Genomic DNA, 27,134 nt, shown 5'->3' with positions numbered 1-27,134 from the left:
ACGAGAACGAGTGAGAAGAGCCTGTAGTGTATTTCCCCCAGCTAAAAGCAACTGCGTGAGAACATATACTTGAATATCACGATATAGTCATTTTCTATATCGCACAGAGACAAACCCGCAATATATCGAGTATATTCGATACATTGCCCAGCCCTAAATAAAGCCAACGATTAGTTCAACATTTTATTAACATACTGAGTAATTAACAAAGCTAATTATATAAGAAATAAAGAAGTAAAGTATATAGTCATCACAATATTAAAAAGTCCATAAATGCAGTGCAGAAAAAACACACATTCAATAGGCTAAAATCCAGATATAAAGAAAACACAGTAACATTATAATGTACCAACAAATTCCTTAAGTTTACATGTTTTCAAGTAAAAGACAGCACACACAAGGATGCATAAGTCATCATCTCATCACTGGTGGCTAAACGATAGTATTACAAGCTGTCAGGTTTTAGTTAACTTACCAATGAAGATGTTTAAAGGGGAACATTATCACAATTTCAAAAGGGTTAAAAACAATAAAAATCAGTTCCCAGTGGCTTGTTGTATTTTTCGAAGTTTTTTTCAAAATTTTACCGGTCTCGGAATATCCCTAAATAAAGCTTTAAAGTGCCTCATTTTCGCTCTCTGCGAAGACACTGGCCATTTCCCTGTGACGTCATACAGTGCTGCCAATGTAAACAAACAATGGGGATACCACAGCAAGATACAGTGACATTAGCCCGGATTCAAACTCGGATTTCAGCGATTTAAGCGATTCAACAGATTACGCATGTATTGAAACAGATGGTTGGAGTATGAAAGTATTGAAGAAGAAACTGAAACTATTGAGCGAATAGCTATTGACGCTATTCATAGCCATAGCATGGCCAAATAGCTGCGTTAGCATCGCCGGTAAAATGTGCGGACCAAACGATCAGGACTTTCGCATCTTTTCACACTGGAGCAACTTAAATCCGTCGATTGGTAAGTGTTTTTTTCGCATTAAATGTGGGTGGAAGGAAACGTAATATAGTTGCAAATGCATCTACAGGTTATCCATACATCTCTGTACCATGTCTGCTTTAGCACCGCCGGTAAATAGCATGCTAGCATCGATTAGCGTAGCATGTTAGCGTCGATTAGCTGGCAGTCAACATCAACAAAACTCACCTTTGTGATTTCGTTGACTATCGTTGCAAATGCATTTGCAGGTTATCCATACATCTCTGTGCCATGTCTGCCTTAGCATCGCCGGTAAAATGTGGAGACACTCCAGCACATTCAATGGGGGTCTGGCGGCAGACACTTTCGCATCTTCGGGCCAGTGGTGCAACTTGAATCCCTCCCTGTTAGTGTTGTTACACCCTCCGACAACACACCGTCGAGGTATGATGTCTCCAAGGTTCCAAAAAACAGTCAAAAAAACGGAAAATAACAGAGCTGAGACCCGGTGTTTGTAATGTGTTGAAAATGAAAATGGCGGGTGTGTTACCTCGGCGACGTCACATTCTGACGTCATCGCCCTGGATAACTCCTAAGTCACGGCTTACATTTATTTCGCTGCCCTCAGCTGTGTTCCGTTATTCTGCTCATATCTTTGATTCTATTTATTACTGCGGGACCTTGTAACTAGAAGCAGAGCGGGAAGAGGTTGACTTTAATTAGCTGTTCTCGCAGACATTTCCACCATATTTGATCAAGTTAATACATGCTAACAGCTGATCACCGCGATTGACCTGAAATTCATCCCGATAGGTCCTTATCATATAATTGCCCAGCCTTAAGTTAACATATCGAAACAGTGGCATTTAACCATGAATATATGAGGAATCTGCTTGAAGGAGACACTGCAGAAGTCTGCTTTTCCATATTCAAACGACCAGCTTTCAGTGCAGCACTTTTTTTGCAAGCTCCCCTGACTTTCCGCTTTAGCTACGGAGGCAAATGTCCATCCACTAACGTTAAAATAAAGGCCTACTGAAACCCACTACTACCCATCTGATAGTTTATATATCAATGATGAAATATTAACATTGCAACACGTGCCAATACGGCTTTTTTAGTTTACTAAATTACAATTTTAAATTTCCCGGGAGTTTCGTCTTGGAAATGTTGTGTAATGATAACGTGTAAGCCAGACGTCACGGGTTTTTAGGAAGTATGAGCACACACACCTAAAAGTCGTCTGCTTTAACGGCATAATAACACAGTATTTTGGACATCTGTGTTGCTGAATCTTTTGCAATTTGTTCAATTAATATTGGAGAAGTCACAGTAGAAAGATGGATTTGGGAAGCTTTAGCCTTTAGCCACACAAACACACAGTGATTCCTTCGCGGTCAAGTGAACATGGATCCTACCGAATGTCAACCAGCAGGTTTCGGTGAGAAAATTGTGTTTAAAAAGTTGCCTCTTACCGGATATCAGCTGAGCTCGCGCCGTCCGTACAGCTGCCGTCGACTCCCCTGAGACACTGCGCGTCAACACACTCGTGGACAAACACCTCTGACTATCAGGTACTATTTAACTCACTAAAACACTAGCAACACAATAGAAAGATAAGGGATTTCCTAGAATTATCATAGTAAATGTCTCTAAAAACATCGGAATCCGTCCCAATGCAATCGCGTTTTTTGTTGTTGTTTTTTTCTAGTACGTCGCTATCAATATCTTCAAACACGAATCGTTCATCCTCGCTAAAATTAATGGGGAAATTGTCGTTTTCTCGGTCTGAATAGCACTTTTTGTTGGAGGCTCCCATTAAAAACAATGAATGTGTGAGGAGCCCCCACACTTGTGACGTCATCGTCTGCGACTTCCGGTAGAGGCAGGGCTTTTCTCTTAGCACCTAAAGTTGCGAACTTTATCGTGGATGTTCTCTACTAAATCCTTTCAGCAAAAATATGGCAATATCGCGAAATAATCAATCAAGTATGACACAGAATGGACCTGCTATCCCCGTTTAAATAAGAAAATCTCATATCAGTAGGCCTTTAACTTCTTTGCGGTAATTTCTAACTACTGAAGTTATTTGTTGTACATTCTATTGTATTTAAAAAACTTTATTCATCCCTATGTGGAAATTTAGCGGGACGTCCTCGTGAGCGATACCAGGAAGGTTTACATAGGACTAGCCTGCTGGCTGGGAACTCCCAATTTCTGTGGCAGTGGCCGGCCAGCCTCATCCTCTTGGCTGCTCCTCCTCGGCAGTTGCCCATATAGGTTAGTGATGTGGATGTTCTGGTCCACATTCAGAACAGCTTGTAGCATTCTGGTGTAGCACCCATCAAGGGACTTCAGTAGGGTGTGTGTCAGGGTCCAGCTTTTGCAGGCATACAGGAGGACAGACTTAATGCTTTATGTGTCAAGGGAGATTAGAGGTACCACACTCGACATACCGTTCAGGACCCTCCACACTAGAACATCCTGACCTTAAGTTCCTGTTCTGTGGAGTTCATCCAGGAACCCAAGTATTTGAAGTCATTGACCTCTCGCAGAGCGTTGTCATGTGATGTTGTAATTGGTGGATGGTCCATGTACAAGTAATATATATTTATGTATAAGTGATTACCTCAGTCTTCTTTGCATTCAGTCTGAGGCCAACCTCCACTCTGTTCAGGACTTCCTGTGTCTGCTCCGCACAGTCAGTTGTAGCATCAGCAGTCGTACCTGAGCAGGCCATGACAAACACTTGGTAGAATTTAGTGTAAAATCTATGTTAAGTTAAGTGAACCTGATTTAAGGTATTGTGTTGACATTCCCGTTGTGTGTAATTCATTTGCATGACTTGTTGTTACACACTGTTTCTGCAAATATGCAACGACTTTATCTGGGGGTGATCCGAGGCTGCATGGCTGTCCTGCTAGTTGTGTGTGTGTGTGTGTGTGTGCGTGCGTGCGTGCGTGCGTGCGTGCGTGCGTGCGTGCGTGCGTGCGTGCGTGCGTGCGTGCGTGCGTGCGTGCGTGCGTGCGCGCGCGCGCGCGCACGCACGCACGCACGCACGCATAGTTGTTATAATGTAATTATTTTTCTGTCTACGGCCTCTCGATGACTTGCCCAGCGGCACGGTGGGCCCAGATCTGGGTGTCTTGTCGCTGGCTGGCTGGCCGTCCTGCCTGGGGCCGGTGATACCTTGTTCCCTGTGTACTGCACCTGCTGTTTTGGGTTGGGCTTTCTGGGTAGCTGTGGCCGTACTTGGCTTCTGCACATACTAGGAAACAAACATATTGTACATGCAAACATACATACACATGTATATTTATACATACATACAGTAGGTGCCAGTTAAAATCAAACTAGATTTTTTTTTCAGCATTTGCTTATAAATATTCAGGTTAGCTATTAATGATACAGTATTTGTGGTTATCTACTTTTCAGATCGTTTCGACTTACGTTTGCTATGGATTACCTCTCTGGCTCTAATTTCCTCTGGGCGCCAGACTTGTAGTTCTCATTTAAAACACTAAGGAGCAGTGTCTCCAGAAGGAGCAACCGCAGCTGTCCAGACTAGATGACTGCTGTGTTTCAATGCAGGGGCTATACTCTTCAGAGGGACCCAGCCCATGCGCTCGACAGTGTGGGTCCTGGCAAGAGTCCTCCAGCAGTGGCTGGAGCAATATGTATGGGGACAATCAAGCATACAGGACACTTCCTGGTTAAATTTGTTTCCCCGCCCTTACATTTATGTCACATATCTGCTGCTCAGTTTGCAAGTTTGAATATTCATAAACTTAGAAGAAAAATGTTGAATAGTTTCATGTTCTGTTGGTCCTCTACCCGATTTTAGAGGAAGCGGCTAAGATCTAGGTCTGATTTTCCAGCGGTTAGAGCCGCCCGATCATGGTTGTCATGGAGATGTGTAACTTGTTGACAAGCATTCTAAAGCTCTTATTTCTAAATATTTTTTAATGATGGATATATTTTTATTCTTGTGAATGCTTGTTGTAGTGGAACATTTACCTTTTTAAAAACACGCAAACAAGGTATCTCAAAGTCTTCACGGTCCAGCCATACAGCAATTACAATTTTGTCAAATTGCTTGCATTATATCAAGTACTAGTAAATATTGGCCTAGCATAATATTATCATCATATAATTATTTGCAATGAAGGCAGAGGAAATGAATCTCAACAACTGCAGTTTCAGAACAGGTTTATTAGTTTATATGGGTTATAAAGATACTTTGTTTTTAAATGATTATCCAAACTGGTGTTTTGTGTAATTTTTTGGTTCGTTATCAAAACTAGATTTTTAAGTGTGTCATCCTCAGTGAAAAAAGGTTGGATACCCCTTATGTAAGCTTTTTTATGAATATGAATATTTTTTTACCATGTAAGTGTCACTGATTGGGAATTGTAATTGTGGTTATGAAAATGCTCATTGAAAATTAAATTACATCTCTTTGATTAGGCTTTTTGTTTGAAACCAACTACCAACCATCTGGCCCTGACACTGTGCCGATAAAATTTCTGACCCTTGGAAAGATTTATTAAGGACCCCTGGTATAGAATACTTGTGTCCAAAAGGGTCATTACAGTAGTTATAAGCTATTTTGATGGAAAGTACATATATACTACATATCCCGTCCCGGAGTGGACGGGATATGTAGCAAAATCTTGAAAGCCATAGCCAATGTGATCACAAAGCCTCTGTCACTGTATAAACCTGTCACTTAGTGCTGGCATTGTACCCAAAATGTCCAAACTGACAAAAGTAATCACAATTTTTAAATCAGGTGATAAAAATCATATGAACAATTATAGGCCAATTTAAATTTTACCAACATTTTAAAAAATATTTGAGAAAGTAGTCTATAACCGACTGAATGGCTTTCTACAAAAACTAGATATCCTTGTCCCCTCCCAATATGGTTTTCGTAAAAAAAGCACCACCTGTATGGCTATACTCGACCTCTTGGAAAAGGAAAATGCGGTATTGGCATTTTTTTTTATCTGTCCAAGGCCTTTGACACAATAGATTTTGAGATCTTATTGTATAAGCTATAACACTATGGTGTCAGAGGGGTACCTCTCGATTGGTTCCGTTCTTACCTATACGGAAGGCAACAATGTGTATGCGTCAATGATCACAATTCACCCTGTATGACCATAAATTATGGGGTTCCCCAGGGATCCATATGGGGCCTCACCTTTTTATCCTATACATAGATGATTTTTTAAACTCCTCCAAAACTTTTCATAAAATAATTTTTGCCGACGATACAAATTAGTTTACCTCAAACAGGAGCCTACACGATCTATAAGTAACTGTCAATTCAGAGCTTGTGAAAGTGGATTCCTGGTTCAAATGCAATAAGCTCTCACTTAATGTGATTGATTGATTGATTGACTGACTTAATGTAAATAAAACTAATTTTATTTTATTTCGTTCTAATAAAAACCGGACAAATACTGAGCACTGCCATATCAACATCAATGGGCAGGAAGTACAGAGAGTGTACTCCACAAAATTCCTGGGGGTCATCATTGACGAATACCTCAAATTCAAATGTCACATTAGCCATCTGTTAAACAAATTATCCAAATATGTTGGCCTGTTCTTTCACCTTCGTCATTATCTTCCTCTTTATGCTCTACTTACCCTATATAAAACTCTCTTTCAACCACATCTAAACTACTGTAATGTCATCTGGTGTAAAACCATTCCTACCTACCTTCACAAATTAGAATCCATGCAAAAGAAAATTATACGGGCCCTGTCGTGGTCCAAGTTTAATGCCCCCACTCGACATCTATTCCATAAATATCATCTCTTAAGACTGACAGAGTTCCATATTTATCAAAATGCTTGTTAAACCTATCAAGTCATTTACAGGCTGAATCTTAGGCTCTGTAGCTTGGTTCCTATCTACCATCCCCAGCATGCCCACAACACTCGTAACTTAGATCTGATATCAGGTAAACATCGTTTACTGGTTTGTACCGCTCAAAGTGTTGTATGCAGGGGACCAAAGATTTGGAACCAACTTAATGAGAGCCTGAAGATGCTGTATCTATTCTCTAACTTCAAAAAGAAACTGAAAACTTACCTATTAACCACCTATCTTTAATGCCTCGTGGGTTAGACGACTGTTAGGTTTTGAATGGTTGAATGAATGTGTATGCTTGCTTCAGTACTATTAGCTTGTGTTTATCATATAGCGTTGTTGTTGTGCTTGCTACCATGTTTCATCATTCCTTGTATATACTGTCCTCTGGACCCCTTGTCAAAAGCTTCTTTTAGCTTATTTGGGGGACCCTTTCACGTACCAACATCTTTAAATGATATTCACTACTATTGTAATTGTTATATGGTATTGTGAATAAAATTGAAAACATTGGTACAATTGGCTTTAATACAATGTTGCTCACATTTCGATTTTTCTGAAACACATTTTTAAAGTTTAAGCACTTTTTGTACTAAAACAGTCATTCATGGAATATTTTATTATATAAAAACTAATTGTTGGTGTTTTTTTTAATGTACACAATTTAAAAAGTGAAAAAAAATAGAGGCTCCCGAGTTCTGATTTCTTCCATATAAGGACATGCACAATTTTGCAGGAATGCATTTGCATTGAATGTTTTCAATTGATTCTTCAACCCCCACTGAAGGTCACTGTGACCCTCATGTCTGATACTGTGGGTCGGCAGTCGTAAACTATGTTTTGTAACGTTTTCCAAATTGCATCTCTGCAATCTAAACTAATTACCCAATAAACAAAAAACAAGCTTGTCTGAAAAGAAGCACAAAGAAGCAAAATATTATATTGTCCAACCCCATCCATCCATTTTCTTCCGCTTATCTGAGGTTTGGTCGTGGGGGCAGCAGCCTAAGCCAAAAGACTTCCCTCTCCCAGTCTAACCCCATCACTGAGGCATAATAATATGATTCCTTTTCTACAACAAAATACATGATGACTTTATATAACAATATTTGGTATATAATTACAGCATACATACAGTATATAATTAAATTCATGAATACAACTGTTCTTCTGAGTTTACATGAAAACCAGATATGACACTATGCCTTGCCATCAGCACACCAAGGAAGATACTTTAATTTTTAGACTTTACAAAGACTACAATGAGTACCCTAGGAAGAGCTTTTGTAACCTACTTGTTTTGAAATGGTTTTATTATCTGTTTTACATTTTGCAATATAGATATACATTTGATCAGACTTATATTTTAGCTCATCACTATGGCCAAGTTTTGTAAGTATTCAGTAAAGTCAGGTTTAAATATTGTGTTCCATTGTTGAATATTGCACACTACTAAATCAGTATTTATGGGTCATGCTGATATTGTATGAGCTCAAAATTGCTAACGACCAATGTTCAAACTGAAATACGGTATTGTATCGCAGGTGAAAAAGTTGTATTGAAACACCCTTAGTTATGTAGTTTGCACTTTTACAGTATGAATGTGTTTAACAACCCTAACACTGCTATTTTATTTTCAGAACATTCTGACTTTTTTGAAATAATTTTCTGGTAATTGTCTTTAATCTAGTATCTTGGCAAATTTTCTTGAAAACTTTTTATTTCAGTAGTGAAAATTTGCGGTTGGCACTAATAACCGGCAAAAGAAAGCACCAAATTAAAGATTTGACAGGTGCATGCATTGATTTAATTCCTGTTTTCCCCACAGGTGGATATCTTCAAGAAGGATCTGTTGTTAATCCCTATCCACCTGGAAGTGCACTGGTCCCTGGTCAGCGTGGACATTCCCCGTAAAGCCATCACCTACTTTGACTCCCAGCGGACCCTCAATAGACGCTGCCCAAAGGTAGGATATTACCTAAAGAAAAGTTACAAGGTGAACTTTGTTCTGAAATCCTCTTTCCGTGTCTGAAGTTTAGACAGAAAAACAACACCAAAAATGGCCATTAAATGCTGACTTGCAGTGGAATTGTTGCCACATACCTCTAAAGCCTGAAAATTCCTATCCGTCTGTGGAGGAGTTTTTTCCCCCCTGTTCACATTAAGGGTGTGCCCGTTGTAGCTTCCTCACAATTTGATTACGACTCAAAGCGCTTCGATTCAATTAATAATCAATTATTATGATTGTCAATGCGTCTTTTTCCCCATGCAGGCTTTCTTTTAACAAGGTATATTTGTCAAATTCCATTAAATTAAATGTACCTCTATTACCTTTTATTTGTAAAGGACAAATAACATTTTCCAAGAGAGAAAGCTGCTTTTATTAAATGACCTGTAATACATTAAGTGTAGTTTGAATTATTTGCTGTCTGTGAAAATTTTACTTAGTCAGAAATAAATTAGTACACACTTAATACAATTTGAAAATAACTTGTAACTAAAATCATCACCTTTTGCCATGGAGTTTTGTCCGTTAATAGCAATCTTTCTCTAAAAACTTCTGGCCAACTTCTTAACTTCCACCCTGTTGGCTAACAGTCTGTTATGAGTCTGTTCCTTCCTTTTTCAGTTCCTGGCAACTTCTGGGTGATGCAGTTGTTTCTTTTGTTTATGGAAAATAATAGATTTTTTAACATTTGTCAATATTAATCTCCACCTGGTTGCATCTAAGAATTGACGTCTTGACACACTCCTTTGTTCATATCGTACAGCAACACAGGAAAGATGGCAGAACACAGACGTTTTTTTACAGGCAGTTTGACACACAGAAGGGCTATCCGGCTCTGAATACTACTTCCAGAGCTGTAAAACATGCGGGTTAACTTAAATTCCTGATTCCATCTAGTGGTGCTCCTCACACAGAACTGTGAATCAGGAAAAAATACCCAAAATTCACAAAAGTCTAATAATCTGTTTTACACAAAGGTGGCGTTGCGCAGTTGTTACGGCTGTGGTACTACTTATAAAGCTGGAAATGTTATAGCCAAAACCTGATTTTGTTTGTCGCGGCTTTTCACCCAGACTAGTACAATGCGGTGGGAAAAAAACTAAATTCCTGGCTTAAATAGCGTTGTTATGGCTCAGAAGGGGGAAAAATACAATTCCTGGTCGTTCCTGTCTCTAATCTGTTTGTCTATATAGATATATAGGTAGTACTTTATTGATTCCTTCAGGAGAGTTCCCTCAGGAAAATCTAAATTCCAGCAGCAGTGTACAGAATTGAGATATAATTTAAAAAGTAAATAAGGGGGGGTATAAATGGAAACACAATTTTTAAAATATTACAATAAGAATAAATATAAAAAGCAGCAATGAGAATCCAAATATAACAAGAGAAACTAGGCAGTAGTGACCATGTTATGAAAACGTATTGTACTTTTTTAATGTTTTGCATCCCCTGTCATCCTAGTACCCCCCGCCACCCTCCCCAGAGAGAAGTAATGGCGTGTGGGACAAAGGAGTGTTTTAGTCTATTAGCCCTGCACTTGGGATGAAGCAGTCTAGCACTGAACAGGCTCCTCTGGCTATTGATAATGGTATGCAACGGGTGACTGGCAACATCCATGATGCTCACTAGTTTTTTCCACAGTCCTCTTGTCTGCCATCGTCACCAGTGAGTCCAGTTTTATTCCGATGGTAGCACCGGCCCGCCTGATCATTTTCTCCAGTCTGGAGCTGTCCTTCTTAGATGTACTGCCCCCCCCCCAGCACACCACAATGTAGAACATAATAACACTGGCAACCACAGACTGGTAGTACATCCACATCCATCCATCCATTTTTTCCTTTCAACCACAGGAAAAAAGCAACTTTTACTGCCAGTGTAAAACAGGATTTAGTTATTTTCTTGAGTAGGCACTTGTGATTAGGAGCTTTAAAAATAAAATGTGATTGGTTCCATTGATTGACAGAGGCTACAAATGTCCAAACTAACATTAGCCTGTGAAGATGACCTTACCTTGTTGCTGCTATGTTTTTTGTCAGCACATTTTTAAGTATCTGCAAGCAGAGGCCGTCAAAAAAGACCAACAAGAATTTTTGATGGGGTGGAAAGGATTTTTCAAAATGGTAAGGCCCTTTTTTTCCCCGTTATAGAGTTATGTGCTGTGTGTCACATGTTAACAAAATAAAAATGTGTGTTTTTAGAATGTGGGCCGTCAGAACAATGACAGTGATTGTGGGGCGTTTGTGTTGCAGGTAAGTTTTGCAAATTTTTTAACTAGCAAAAAGAGCAATCGCAATAATTATGACTTTTCTGTGATCATGTGCCGATGCCAAAGCAAGAAATCTACAAGTTATGGATTATTTTGAGTCGTTTCATTGTTTTTATTGCAGCTTTATGCCCGTTTGACAGAGGCGGCCTTACCAGAAAGTTAATAACTGGCTAGAGGAGAACTATTCATATAATAATGAGAATGAGAATATGACTATTTTTAAGTGTGTTTCTAGAAACTCAACATAATACAGTTAACATACAATTAACAAACGAATGAAAGATAGCATTTCGTAGATGGGCTCTGATTTACATCCTTTGGTTTTTGCCCTTAAAGTCCTCTTGTCCAGAGACATACTTCCTAAATTTGTAAACCATAACAAAAATGAAAAAATATTTTTTGATAGTAAACAATATCGATCTACCTACTGTAGTATCGACCTTACTATACTTGGTATTGTCACTAATGATATTTGTATCCAGCGACCCCCTACAACCCCGAACGGGAGAAGCGGTAGAAAACGGATGGATGGATGGATATTTGTATCAATCCGCCTTTGTTTACATTCAAGAACTTAACTTGAGCATATATTTACTACGGTGTGTAGTGTAGCATGTTTTAGGATATCGCTAGACAAAGTCAAATGCTGCTGATACATCCTCTGACTATCTAAAATTGGTCTTCTTGCCATGTCTCCAACATGAATACGTTCACAACTTTTGCCTCACCCCGCGTTGCGCAATGCGCATGCATGTGTTCGACGCTACATACTCAAACATGCTCCAAACTGAGTAGTTAAAAAAAACATCTAGGATTCAAATGACACGCTCCAAACAGTTTTAGATCAACCAAACCATTACATCCCTAATAAGTTCATATTTTTGGTTTTACCCTTATTGATATGTTATTGAAAATATAGTGTACTGTGTAGGATGACACTGAAACTCTTAACCTGAGGGGAGGGGGAAACGACGAGCTGTTAATGAGGGGGAAAACTGTGGTCTTTGGATAGTGATGATTTTGTACATGTAAGGAGGAGTTTTTCACTGTTTGAATAGAAGAAGTTTGCAGTAAACCAATATTTTGTTTCAGTACATTGCAGGAGGCAGTATGGTTTGTTTGTTGGAGATGTAGCGATGGGGGTCATCAGCGAAGGAGTAAGAATGGATACCAAGGGGGACGACTGATGAGGGGTTGGACTCTGAACTATGCGCTCACGTCATGTAGGTTCTGTCCTCTGACTGCGTTTTCATTTGTTTATGCAGTAGCTTCTGCAGGGGCTGGTGCGTATCTTGCAATTATCTTCTAAAAACACTAGAGGGCACTGTTTTCCGGAGTGAGTAACCACAACTCTGGTTGACTCGCGATTGGTGTTTTGTGTGTAGTTTTTGTAAACAATTGTGACCCAAGCGACATCCTGGAGCTGCAGCGAATCGATTTTAAACAACGGTCACTTTATGGTACAAACCCCGTTTCCATATGAGTTGGGAAATTGTGTTAGATGTAAATATAAACGGAATACAATGATTTGCAAATCATTTTCAACCCATATTCAGTTGAATATGCTACAAAGACAACATATTTGATGTTCAATTTGATAAACCTTTTTTTTTTTTTTTTTGCAAATAACGATTAACTTTAGAAAATGATGCCAGCAACACGTGACGAAGAAGTTGGGAAAGATGGCAATAAATACTGATAAAGTTGAGGAATGCTCATCAAACACTTATTTGGAACATCCCACAGGTGTGCAGGCTAATTGGGAACAGGTGGGTGCCATGATTGGGTATAAAAACAGTTTCCCAAAAAATGCTCAGTCTTTCACAAGAAAGGATGGGACGAGCTACACCCTTTTGTCCACAACTGCGTGAGCAAATAGTCAAACAGTTTAAGAACAACATTTCTCAAACTGCAATTTGCAAGAAATTTAGGGATTTTGACATCTAAGATCCATAATATCATCAAAAGGTTCAGAGAATCTGGAGAAATCACTCCACGTGAGCGGTATGGCCGGAAACCAGCATTGAATGACCGTGACCTTCGATCCTATCAAAAACCGAGATCAATCTCTAAAGGATATCACCACGTGGGCTCAGGAACACTTCAGAAAACCACTGTCACTAAATACAGTTCGTCGCTACATATGTAAGTGCAAGTTAATGTTCTATGCACAGCGAAAGCCATTTATCAACAACATCCAGAAACGCCACGGGCTTCTCTGGGCCCGAGATAATCTAAGCGGGACTGATGCAAAGTGGAAAAGTGTTCTGTGGTCTGAGGTGTCCACCTTTCAAATTGTTTTTGGAAATATTCAACATTGTGTCATCCGGACCAAAGGGGAAGCAAACCATCCAGACTGTTATCGACGCAAAGTTCAAAAGCTTGCATCTGTGATGATATGGAGTTCATTAGTGCCCAAGGCATGGGAAACTTGCACATCTGAAAGGTACATACAGATTTTGGAACAACATATGCTGCCATCTAAGCGCCGTCTTTTTCATGGATGCCCCTGATTATTTCAGCAAGACAATGCCAAGTCACATTCAGCACATGTTACAACAGCGGGGCTTCGTAAAAAAAGAGTGCGGTTACTTTCCTGGCCCGCCTGCAGTCAAGACCTGTCTCCCATCGAAAATGTGTGGCGCATTATGAAGCGTAAAATACGACAGCGGAAACCCCGGACTGTTGAACGACTGAAGCTCTACATAAATGATAAATGGGTTGTACTTGTATAGTGCTTTTCTACCTTCAAGGTACTCAAAGCGCATTGACACTACTTCCACATTTAGCTATTCAACACACAATTTCACACACTGATGGAGGGAGCTGCCATGCAAGGCGCTAACCAGCATCCATCAGGAGCAAGGGTGAAGTGTCTTGCTCAGGACACAACGGACGTCACGAGGTTGGTACTAGGTGGGGATTGAACCAGGGACCCTCGGGTTGCGCACGACCACTCCCCCACTGCGCCACGCCGTCCCTAAAACAAGAATGGGAAAGAATTCCACTTTCAAAGCTTCGACAATTGGTTTCCTCAGTTCCCAAACGTTTGAGTGTTGTTAAAAGAAAAGGTGATGTAACACAGTGGTGAACATGCCCTTTCCCAACTACTCTGGCACATGTTACAGCCATGAAATTTTAAGTAAATTATTATTTGTGAAAAAAAAAAAGTTAATGAGTTTTAACATCAAATATCTTGTCTTTGTAGTGCATGCAGTTGAATATGGGTTGAAAAGGATTTGCAAATCATTGTATTCCGTTTATATTTACATCTAATACAATTTCCCAACTCATATGGAAACGGGGTATGTACATAATGCTCTGAAACCGGACGAGAAGACGCTCGCAAAGGTGGACCGTGCGAGCCCTGAATGAATTGAGGCAGAGTACAGGTGTTAAGGAAAACCTCCAAATGATGGTCTAAAACAGTGGTCCCCAACCTTTTTGTATCCGCGGACCGGTCAACGCTTGAAAATTTTTCCCGCGGCCCTGGGGTGGGATCCCTTTTTTTTCTGTTTTTTTTTTCTTCTTTGTCATGAAAAAGGGACGTTTTTGTCATGAAAAAGGGAGTTTTTTTGTGGTTGGTGTACTATTTGTAAGTGTATATTGTGTTTTTTATGTTGATTTGATAAAAAAAATTCTTCTGCGGCCCGGTACCAATCGGGCCACGGCCCGGTGGTTGGGGGCCACTGGTCTAAAACAACTGACTAATTACAGTTCTGTGTCCTCGTAGCCGCCGACGTGAAGCTACAATTTTTGGAGGTGCATGTAAAGGTCTGCCGGCAGAGAAGCCACCCGGCTTAAGTTACGTAAGCTACGTGATGCGAGTGCAAATTTTAGCCTTAACGGGTACCTATCATGCAAAACCAACTATTCTTACCTATTGGTATTTGTTTTTGTGTATTTGGGATCTGCATAAGTCCTGAAAATTTGAAATCCCAACAATGGAGGCATGGGGGAGATAGTTATTAAACAATCTTGCCTTCCGTCATACTTCCTCCACACAAGCAATTTGGAATTTGCCCAACTTTTGACGTTATTTCAACTGGTGATGTCAGCGGATATCTCCATATAGGGTTGTACGGTATTAGTATAGTACCGCAATACTAATGAATCATATTCGGTACTATACGCTAGGGCTGGGCGATATTGGCTTTTATTAATATCATGATATTTTTATAATATTGCGATATTTTGCCTTGGCCTTGAATGAACACTTGATGCATATAATCACAGCAGTATGATGATTCTATGTGTATACATTATAACATTCTTCTCCATACTGCATTAATATATGCTAATTTTAAACTTTCATGCAGAGAGGGAAATCACAACTAAGTCAATTGACCAAAAGTGTATTTATTAAATACTCTTCAGTCTCTCGCGGGTGACTTTTTAAATGAAAGAACAAATTAAAAGTGTTGCTACCTTTTTGTAGTAACACTTCTGCTGCATACTTTGCATATTGCTGTTGTCTGCTGAATATCTTCCCACTTCAAGCCAAACCACCGCCAGATGATGGACCCCCTGCTCTTTATTTTGGGCATTTATTGTTCTTCCTCCATTTGTGATCAGTTTCACACCATCTCTCTCTTGTATTGTCTCAAGTTCCGCTCCGCTCGACTTGCCTCAGCTAACGTTAGCCATGCTGCTACGTCTCTGGTCTGCGAGAGTGTGTGACGCTACATGCGTGACAGTATGTGACGTATGTAGTAACAAGGCGGGCTTGTTTTATGTCTCTGTGAGAAGGAGACAAAAGAAGGAGTGAGAAACGGCGGTAACGTAATGCACACAGCTAAAAGCAAGTGTGGGAGAACATATAATCGAATATTACGATATAGTAATTTTCTATATTGCACAGAGACAAACCTGCGATATATCGCCCAGCCCTACTATACGCCTCTGAAAAATAACGGTCCCCCCCGTCGTCGCCTTCACGTCGTGTCATTGCTGGGTTTACGGGCAGACTAGCATGTTCGATAGTGCACAATCACAGAGTAGTTACAAACAGACACAGTGTATGGAAAGAAAAGGGAGAACGGACGCATTTTGGCTTAAAAACTAACGATAAATGTGAAGATATAACACTGAAACGCCCACCAGAAGAGGTACTTTCGGACATGGCTGGCAAGCTAGCTAGCAGCTATAGTCCAGCCGCAGTCTGGAGTGTTTGTTACTTCTAAATCACTAATCTTCGCCTCCATGGCGACAAAGTACATTTCTTACACATATCATCCCTGCAGGACAAGGAATAGCTAAACATGCTTCACTACACAGTGTGTATCGGTGTCACAATGTAAAAAAACGCCATGGGTGGATCTACACCTAACATCCACTTTAATGATACCAAGTACAGGAGCGTGTCTAGTTGATACTACTATGATAACAGATATTTTTTCAGATCACATCTTCTTTCTTTTTTTTTTTTAAAATCATATTGTGTTTATAAACTTTGGAAATATGTCCCTGGACTAGGGCTGGGCGATATGGCCTTATATTAATATCTCTATTTTTAGGCCATGTCACGATACACGATATATATCTCGATATTTTGCCTTAGCCTTGAATTAACACTTGATGTATATAATCTCACCAGTATGATAATTCTATGTGTCTACATTAAAATGTTCTTGTTCATACTGCATTAATAATATATGCTCATTTCAAACTTTCATGCAGAGAGGGAAATCACAACTAAGTCAATTGACCAAAACTGTATTTAGTAAACAGTTATTAGGCAGTGGCACAAACATTCATGTCATTTCCAAAACAGAAAGTGCAAGATTTTCAGACACATTTTAAAACAAGCTATGGGTGCACTTTTGTGCATGATGTCACTAAGATGACATATCACAACAACACTAAATTAAAGTGCACTTTTTGTACAGAACACCACTACAATAGTGTAAAACAAATAAAGTGCACCTTTGTGCATGATGTCACACAAGATATTTCAATAACTGTCAAATAAAAATGACCTGCATCATAGGAAATCAAATAGTGTACATCCTTCGGTATGTGGTAGGTTAATGCGGACGTGATCTCCTTCTGTTGTTGACAATTTTTTTAATACGGTGTTGATCTGGAAATGGTTGCTTCACCATTTTGTAGGTGTGGCACCGAACGTAGATGTTGTTGTGTTGAGTTTCAAGCACTCCTCATTTTCTAGCGGGTGACTTCAAATGATGCTACAAATTAGCAGTGCTGCTACCTTTTGTGGCAGCACTTTTACCGCATACTTGACCTATTACAGTTGTCTGTTCAACATCTTCCCGCTTCAAGCCAAACCACCACCAGACGATGGACCCCGTGCTGTTTTTCTTGGACAATATTCCTTCCTTCATTTGTTAGCCGATTCGCACGTTCTTTCTCTTGTGTTACCACTCGCACCGCTCCGTTAGCACAACAGCTAAGGTTACCCATGTCGCTACCTCTGTGCTCCGCAAGGGGCGTATGACGCTGCACGTGCGACACTGATGTATGTAAGAAGGTGCGCTTGTTTTATGTCTCTTTGAGAAGGATAGACAAAAAAGTGTGAGAAGAGCATGTACTGTTATGCCCGCAGCTAAAATCAACTGTGTGAGGACGTACACTCGAATATGACGATGTAGTCATTTTCTATACCGCACAGAGACAAACCCGCGATACCTCGAGTATATTTGATGTATCGACCAGCCCTACCCTGGACGCATGAGGACTTTGACCATGACCAATGTATGATCCTGTAATGACTCGGTATCGGGTTGATACCCAAATTTGTGGTATCATCCAAAACTAATAAGCACCCAAGCAACAGAAGAATAAGTGATTATTACATTTTAACAGAAGTGTAGATAGAACATGTTAGAAGAGAAAGTAAGCAGATATTAACAGTAAATCAGGGGTGTCCAAACTTTTTCCACTGAGGGCCGCACACAGAAATATTTAAGCATGCGGGGGCCATTTTGATATTTTTCATTTTCAAACCATAACAAAATATATGGATTTTTCTTTTAATTCTTTGTTTTTTTAATAGTAAAACTGAAATATGCAGTACTTAGATAGATAGAACTATATTGATTCCTTCAGGAGAGTTCCTTTTACTTAGCAATTAAAGCCCTCAAAGATCAATAATGCAGGACACCATTGATTTTAATTATTTAATATTTTTGAGTAATCACAGTGAAAAGTTAAATAAAATCCTACTAAATATATTTGAGATCCGAAAGGTTCCCCACTGATAAAGTGGTACATTTTTATCAGGTTTTTTTTTACTTTTAACACCTAAATTTCAAGATCAACTTCCGATACATCTGCAGATTTAAAGTTTGAACTATTATTTTGTTTGTTTAATGCTCTTTTGTCAAAACGATGTTTTTATATTGCAACCACACATCATATGGAATATTTTTTCCACAGGAAACATTTTAAAGTGATAATTTTTAATAATTCATTATAACATAGATTTTTTTGGTCCTTTTTTTTTTTTGAGCAATGGAAAAAAAAGAAAATAAAGACAAAAGGAAAAAAAAACTGCCTGCATGGCAGCTTTGTGTCAACATTGCCACTTTTTCTCATTAGATTTCACCTCATTCCACTTTTTTATTTTTTTTATTTTTGCTATACTATCAATTTTGCAATTTTTGCAGAATGTGTGGCGGGCCGGTAAACGATTAGCTGCGGGCCGCACTTTGGACACCCCTGCAGTAAATGAACAAGTAGAATAATAATTAATTTTCCACCACTTGTCCTTAATAATTTGACAAAATAATAGAGTGATAAATTACACAATATGTTACTGCATATGTCAGCAGCTAAATTATGAGCCTTTGTTTGCTTACTTACTAATAAAAGACAAGTTGCCTTGTCCATCCATCCATCCATCATCTTCCGCTTATCCGAGGTCGGGTCGCGGGGGCAACAGCCTAAGCAGGGAAACCCAGACTTCCCTCTCCCCAGCCACTTCGTCTAGCTCTTCCCGGGGGATCCCGAGGCGTTCCCAGGCCAGCCGGGAGACATAGTCTTCCCAACGTGTCCTGGGTCTTCCCCGTGGCCTCCTACCGGTTGGACGTGCCCTAAACACCTCCCTAGGGAGGCGTTCGGGTGGCATCCTGACCAGATGCCCGAACCACCTCATCTGGCTCCTCTCGATGTGAAGGAGCAGCGGCTTTACTTTGAGTTCCTCCCGGATGGCAGAGCTTCTCACCCTATCTCTAAGGGAGAGCCCCGCCACACGGCGGAGGAAACTCATTTCGGCCGCTTGTACCCGTGATCTTATCCTTTCGGTCATGACCCAAAGCTCATGACCATAGGTGAGGATGGGAACGTAGATCGACCGGTAAATTGAGAGCTTTGCCTTCCGGCTCAGCTCCTTCTTCACCACAACGGACCGGTACAACGTCCGCATTACTGAAGACGCCGCACCGATCCGCCTGTTGATCTCACGATCCACTCTTCCCTCACTCGTGAACAAGACTCCTAGGTACTTGAACTCCTCCACTTGGGGCAGGGTCTCCTCCCCAACCCGGAGATGGCACTCCACCCTTTTCCGGGCGAGAACCATGGACTCGGACTTGGAGGTGCTGATTCTCATTCCGGTCGCTTCACACTCGGCTGCGAACCGATCCAGCGAGAGCTGAAGACCCCGGTCAGATGAAGCCATCAGGACCACATCATCTGCAAAAAGCAGAGACCTAATCCTGCGGTTACCAAACCGGAACCCCTCAACGCCTTGACTGCGCCTAGAAATTCTGTCCATAAAAGTTATGAACAGAATCGGTGACAAAGGACAGCTTTGGCGGAGTCCAACCCTCACTGGAAATGTGTTCGACTTACTGCCGGCAATGCGGACCAAGCTCTGGCACTGATCGTACAGGGAACGGACCGCCACAATAAGACAGTCCGATACCCCATACTCTCTGAGCACTCCCCACAGGACTTCCCGAGGGACACGGTCGAATGCCTTCTCCAAGTCCACAAAGCACATGTAGACTGGTTGGGCAAACTCCCATGCACCCTCAAGAACCCTGCCGAGAGTATAGAGCTGGTCCACAGTTCCACGACCAGGACGAAAACCACACTGTTCCTCCTGAATCCGAGGTTCGACTATCCGACGTAGCCTCCTCTCCAGTACACCTGAATAAACCTTACCGGGAAGGCTGAGGAGTGTGATCCCACGATAGTTGGAACACACCCTCCGGTCCCCCTTTTTGAAGAGAGGAACCACCACCCCGGTCTGCCAATCCAGAGGTACCGCCCCCGATGTCCACGCGATGCTGCAAAGTCTTGTCAACCAAGACAGCCCCACAGCATCCAGAGCCTTAAGGAACTCCGGGCGGATCTCGTCCACCCCTGGGGCCTTGCCACCGAGGAGCTTTTTAACTACCTCAGCGACCTCAGCCCCAGAAATAGGAGAGTCCACCACAGATTCCCCAGGCACTGCTTCCTCATAGGAAGACGTGTTGGTGGGATTGAGGAGGTCTTCGAAGTATTCCTTCCACCTGTCCACAACATCCGCAGTCGAGGTCAGCAGAACACCATCCGCACCATACACGGTGTTGATAGTGCACTGCTTCCCCTTCCTGAGGCGGCGGACGGTGGTCCAGAATCGCTTCGAAGCCGTCCGGAAGTCGTTTTCCATAGCTTCCCCGAACTCTTCCCATGTCCGAGTTTTTGCCTCCGCGACCGCTGAAGCTGCACACCGCTTGGCCTGTCGGTACCTGTCCACTGCCTCCGGAGTCCTATGAGTCAAAAGGACCCGATAGGACTCCTTCTTCAGCTTGACGGCATCCCTCACCGCTGGTGTCCACCAGGGGGTTTTAGGATTGCCGCCCCGACAGGCACCAACTACCTTGCGGCCACAGCTCCGATCTGCCGCCTCGACAATAGAGGTGCGGAACATGGTCCACTCGGACTCAATGTCCAGCACCTCCCTCGTGACATGTTCAAAGTTCTTCCGGAGGTGGGAATTGAAACTTTTGTCTGACAGGAGACTCTGCCAGACGTTCCCAGCAGACCCTCACAATGCGTTTGGGCCTCCCAGGTCTGTCCGGCATCCTCCCCCACCATCGCAGCCAACTCACCACCAGGTGGTGATCGGTAGAAAGCTCCGCCCCTCTCTTCACCCGAGTGTCCATAACATGAGGCCGCAAATCCGATGACACAACTACAAAGTTGCCTTGTATGTTCACTATTTTATTTAAGGACAAACTTGCCCTAAGAAACATATGTTTAATGTATCATAAGACTTTTTGTTAAAATATAGCCAATAATGCAATTTTTTGTGGTCCCCTTATTTAGAAAAGTATCAAAGTATTGAAATAATTTCGGTACCGGTACCAAAATTTTGGTATCGGGACAACACTAGTAGAGATTTACCCAAAGAGCTTTGCGCAAGTCTGCCATTGTTGTACGACATAATAGTCAATAAGGTATTTTTTGTCTATCCTTTTAATGTAGGCCAGACTTGCTCGTACATGCATATATATCATCCGCTGTTGCCATGTATGAGACAAAGTAGGATGACATTCTAACTTATATCTGTCAGTCGACTCATTATGTAAGTTATAAAAGCTACAACGTGGTTGACGGAAAAAGACGCAGCCGAAGTGTAGGCACGTGAAGTTGACTGCCCACACAGCTTGAATATGTTGTGTAAAATGATCTATATAAAATGGATAACAAGGAACCACCATTACTTGTTATGCAGACCACAAGAAAGTATTTTAAAAGCACAAAAAGAAAATCATATTATGACCTCTAAGTGTTGCCTGTGTAATAGAGGGTGTAGGTGATTTCAGTGGATGAGTCTATAGAGCAGACCTGGGCAAATTAAGGCCCAGGGGCCACATGCAGCCCGTTGATCTTTTTAATCTGGCCCGCCAGAAAATCCCAAATATTTTTTTTTAGGTCTTTAAGATGGAAACTGTAGCTGCCATTATGATGTGCAGTGATGTTTTCAAATGACCGTAAATCTTGAATTATACAAAGTATTTCAATGGTTAAAATCCGCGCTTTTGCATGATAAACTATGGTAGTCTAAGTCACAGCAGCTCAGACGAGGTCCCAAGCAGTGTGGGTGGGGAGCATTTCCACAGAGTGTTTCCAGAGCGGCCAGCCTGAAATGAGGGTGTCAGAGACAGACGTGGAAGGAGATTTTTTACAACAAAGTTCTAAAGCTTAGTGATATATCAGATTTTAGCCGGGGTTTTTTTTACCCTTCACATTCATATTTTGCTGTTGTTGCCTTTTCGTTGCGTTTAGCTTGATTGTAAAATGTCGATCAAGAGTGGGGGGGTGATTCACATTCATATGTTGTCAATTTTCATTGTTTTATCCTTTATAGTTAATATTTTAAATCCCACATTCTTTATTTTCATGTACATTCCAGGTGTCTAATTCAGTAAAACAATTTCAAATTCCATTCCATTTTTTTAAGGTTATAACATGTTTTAAGGTTATAAAATGTCAGAACATTTTAGCATTCAATCAGACATTATTGTGAAGTTTTGTATTAGTGTTCCTAAAAATCGGATATACCGGCCCCCAGATCGGGCTGGGCGATATATCGATATACTCGATATATCGCGGGTTTGTCTCTCTGCGATATAGAAAATGACTATATCGTGATATTCAAGTACCGTATTTTTCGGAGTATAAGTCGCACCTGCCGAAAATGCATAATAAAGAAGGCAAAAAAAAAAAAAAAAAAAAAACATATATAAGTCGCACTGGAGTGTAAGTCGCATTTTTTGGGGAAATGTATTTGATAAAACCCAACACCAAGAATAGACATTTGAAAGGCAATTTAAAATAAATAAGGAATAGTGAACAACAGGCTGAATAAGTGTACCTGTAATATGACGCATAAATAACCAATTGAGAAGGTGCCTGTTACGTTAACGTAACATATTATGGTGAGAGTCATTCAAATAACTATAACATACAGAACATGCTATACGTTTACCAAACAATCTGTCACTCCTAATCGCTAAATCCCATGAAATCTTATACGTCTAGTCCAGGGGTGCTCATACTTTTTCTGCAGGCGAGCTACTTTTCAATAGACCAAGTCGAGGAGATCTACCTCATTCATATTTATAATTTATATTTATTTATCTATGAAAGGGACATTTTTGTTAACAAGTTAATGGTGTTTAATGATAATACAAGCATGTTTAACACATATAGATTCCTTTCTTTCATGAAGACAAGAATATAAGTTGGTGTATTACCTGATTCTGATGACTTGTATTGATTGGAATCAGACAGTAGTGATGATAGCATCCGCATTTTCAATAGGAGGAGAAAAAAAGTCCTCCTTTCTGTCCAATACCACTTGAAAGTGGTTGGATTTGGCATCTCATTTGTCCAAATTGCATACTCCTTTTTAAACATTTTGTTATGAGAGTAGCATATGTGTGTGTGGCAGCAAATGAGTGACTTCAGTGAGTGTGTGGGCGAGGGAGGAGAGGGAGCGGTCGCTGAGGGCGAGGGAGAAATACATTGGCATCAAACTCTGTAGCTTGCTAGCTTGTGCACGCTAGCTTTCTGAGACTCTTATTTTGTTAGCACAGGCAGGATGAAGCCGGTCTTTTATGGTGAAGACAGGAACTCTGCAGTTGGTCTTTATAGAGTTTTGACAGCAATTACGGCCCAAGAGTGTTGAAATAAAAAGTGTTTCTCTCCGTCCAGTAAGTGATTTTTTTCTTAATAATGAGCTCGCAGCAGCCAGCGTCATCGCACAAGATCCTCGGGTGCCAAGAATGTCAAACAATTGACGAAAGTAAGTCTTGGTGAAGATTGATGATTGCTGATTTTTATGTCTATTTTTTTTCATGCCTGGCTTGAAATCGACTGACACACCCTCCGCGATCGACAGGTAGCTCGCGATCGACGTAATGCCCACCCCTGGTCTAGTGTCTTACGTGAATGAGCAAAATAATATTATTTGATATTTTAAGGTAATGTGCTAATAATTTCACACATAAGTCGCTCCTGAGTATAAGTCGCACCCCTGGCCAAATTATGAAAAAAACTGTGACTTACAATCCGAAAAATATGGTATACGTTCTCACGCAGTTGCTTTTAGCTGCTGGCATTACACTACAGGCTCTTCCCACTCTTTGTTGTCCCTCCTTCTCACAGACAGCAAGCACACCTTCCTACAAACGTCACATACGTGTACGCCCTCGCAGAGAGGTACTAGCATGGGTAACGTTAGCTGTGGTGCGAGTGGTAATACGAGAGAAAGAAGGTCCGAATCGGGTAACAAATGAAGGAAGAATTAATTCCAAAGAAAAACAGCAGGGGGTCCATCGTCTGGGGGTGGTTTGACTTCAAGCGGGAATATATCGAACAGACAACTGTAATTTGACAAGTGTGGGGCATAAGCGTTGCTTCAAAAAGTAGCATTACTGCTAATATGTAGCATCATTTGAAAAGTCACCTGCTAGTGAATGAAGAGTGATTACTCCGCATGTCAACATCTCCATTCGGTGCCACACGCCCACACCATCCAAATGCTGAGGCAAACATTTCCAGATCAACACCGTATGAAAAAAATAGTCAACAACAAAAGGAGATAATGTCCGCAATAACCTACCACATAGCGAAGGAGGAACACTATTTGATATCTTATTATGCAGCTCATTTTTATTTGACAGTTATTGGAGATAGGCGCCAGCGCCCCCCGCGACCCCGAAAGGGAATAAGCGGTAGAAAATGGATGGATGGAGTTATTGAAATATCATGTGTGACATCATGCACAAAAGTGCACTTTATTTGTTTAAAACTATTGTAGTGCCGTTCTGTACAAAAAGTGCACTTTGATTTAGTGTTTTTTTATATGTCATCTTAGCGACATCATGCACAAAAGTGCACTAATAGCTTGTTTTAAAATGTCTCTGACAATGTTGCACTTTCTGTTTTGGAAATGACATGAATGTTTGTGCCACTGCTTAATAACTGTTTATTAAATACAGTTTTGGTCAATTGACTTAGTTGTGATTTCCCTCTCTGCATGAAAGTTTAAAATGAGCATATATTAATGCAGTATGAACAAGAACGTTTTAATGTAGACACATAGAATCATCATACTGGTGTGATTATATGTAATAAGTGTTCAATCAAGGCTGAGGCAAAATATCGAGACATAAATCGTGTAAATATCAAGATATTAAAAAAGGCCATATCGCCCGGCCCTACCTTTTTAAATTCGACCTCCTGGGTCAAAATAATTACCCAGGCCTGCTATAGAGGATGGAATCTGAAATGGTATCAAAGACCACACTTGGGGATGGAGGTGGGTTTTGGTGTTATTTCCTTCTGTTGTGTGTCAGTAAACATACTGAACTTTGTGTATCATTTTCTATTTATTTGTATCATGCAATGTGTCTGTTATCACTTTATAACCGGAGCCATCGTGACTTTTCTTTTTCCTTCCCTCTGGTACTGCAGTACTGCAAGTGTCTTGCGCTGGAGCAGCCGTTTGATTTTGGACAGCAGGACATGCCACGCCTGCGGAGGCAAATGTACAAAGAACTGTGTCACTGTAAGCTAACCCTGTGACCCCTTTTCTCCCACCCTTGGATGAGAGGGGGCGGGGCCGGGGCCGGGGCCAAGATAAACAGCCAACATCGTCTTCTATTGCTTGTTTGTGTTGTCCCTCACTCTGTAGTCATCAACTCTCTTTGCAAATAAAAGTCATAACATACTGTACATAAGCATACAACACAAGAATTTTACTGTTCTGCTATTTAACTCTGACAATCGGCGCAACCACCGTCCCTTGGAAAAAAATCAACCTATTTTGGGGCAAAAAAGCCACAGGTTGGAGCTCCCTTTATACTAACAGTAACAACGTGATTCATTCTTTTTTTGTGTGACGATAAATACTTGGCTAATTGAGGATTTTTGTTATTTAGGGGGAGATGAGAACACACAAAGAAGTTTTAAGAAATTGCTATATTTTTTTCTTTGATTGTGACGTTTATAATTTCCAAAATGTTTTTTGTAAGAAATTTTCATTTGTTCAAGGCCCTGTCTTTTTTTTTTTTTTCTCCTCCTAAAATGAGTTTCAACAACTGTTTTATACATCTTCTACAGTGCATTCTGGTCGCTTAAAATTAAAAAGGTGGCCTAACAGTGTTTGTGTGTTTTTACTTAATGAATTATACATTTACCTATATAGTAACTATTCAAATAACAGTTTACTTTATTAAACAAAGTCAACAGTTTTTATTTGACAATTATTATATAGATTTTTATTTTCAATGCATGTTCTAAGACAATTTCTAATGTCACATTTTGCTTCTGAAATTGATAAGACGAGATAGTTCTTTATTGAGCTCCTTGACTTGGGCAAACATTTTTAAAGCAATTTATTGTATAACCAAATTGTTTACTTTTTTGTGCACATAATTTATTTTTATGGTTCTTTCCCGGAAAAGGGGGGAGTCCCATCTCCGGGTTGGGGAGGAGACCCTGCCCCAAGTGGAGGAGTTCAAGTACCTAGGAGTCTTGTTCACGAGTGGGGGAAGAGTGGATTGTGAGCTCGATAGGCGGATCGATACGGCGTCTTCAGTAATGCGGACGTTGTACCGATCCGTTGTGGTGAAGAAGGAGCTGAGCCGGAAGGCAAAGCTCTCAATTTACCGGTCGATATACGTTCCCATCCTCACCTATGGTCATGAGCTTTGGGTCATGACCGAAAGGATAAGATCACGGGTACAAGCGGCCGAATTGAGTTTCCTCCGCCGTGTGGCGAGGTTCTCCCTTAGAGATAGGGTGAGAAGCTCTGTCATCCGGGAGGAACTCAAAGTAAAACCGCTGCTCCTCCAAATCGAGAGGAACCAGATTAGGAGGTTTGGGCATCTGGTCAGGAGTCCACCCGAACGCCTCCCTCGGGAGGTGTTTAAGGCACGTCCAACCGGTTGGAGGCCATGGGGAAGACCCAGGACACCTTGGGAAGACTGTCTCCCGGCTGGCCTGGGAACGCCTCGGGATCTCCCGGGAGGAGCTGGACTAGGTGGCTGGGGAGAGGGAAGTCTGGGCTTCCCTGCT

The 27,134-nt window shown here is 41.0% G+C and overlaps 1 protein-coding gene across 1 annotated transcript in view; it reads left to right on the top strand.

Annotated features, from left to right (window-relative positions):
- LOC133560897 (sentrin-specific protease 3-like) overlaps positions 1–26,216 on the top strand; it is a 59,946-nt gene extending 33,730 nt beyond the window's left edge. Inside the window, exons 9-12 of the mRNA XM_061913919.1 lie at positions 8,648–8,785; positions 10,864–10,947; positions 11,026–11,076; positions 25,530–26,216. Of these exons, the coding sequence (XP_061769903.1) occupies positions 8,648–8,785; positions 10,864–10,947; positions 11,026–11,076; positions 25,530–25,640 (384 nt within the window). The 3' untranslated portion in view covers positions 25,641–26,216. The remainder of the gene's footprint in view (positions 1–8,647; positions 8,786–10,863; positions 10,948–11,025; positions 11,077–25,529) is intronic.
- The last annotated feature ends 918 nt before the right edge of the window (positions 26,217–27,134 follow it).

The sequence above is a fragment of the Nerophis ophidion genome, linkage group LG10 (genome assembly GCF_033978795.1).
Source record: "Nerophis ophidion isolate RoL-2023_Sa linkage group LG10, RoL_Noph_v1.0, whole genome shotgun sequence".
Classification (NCBI taxonomy): Eukaryota; Metazoa; Chordata; class Actinopteri; order Syngnathiformes; family Syngnathidae; genus Nerophis; species Nerophis ophidion.
Note: the sequence above shows the minus strand (reverse complement) of the source record. Positions and strands in the feature narration are given on the sequence as shown.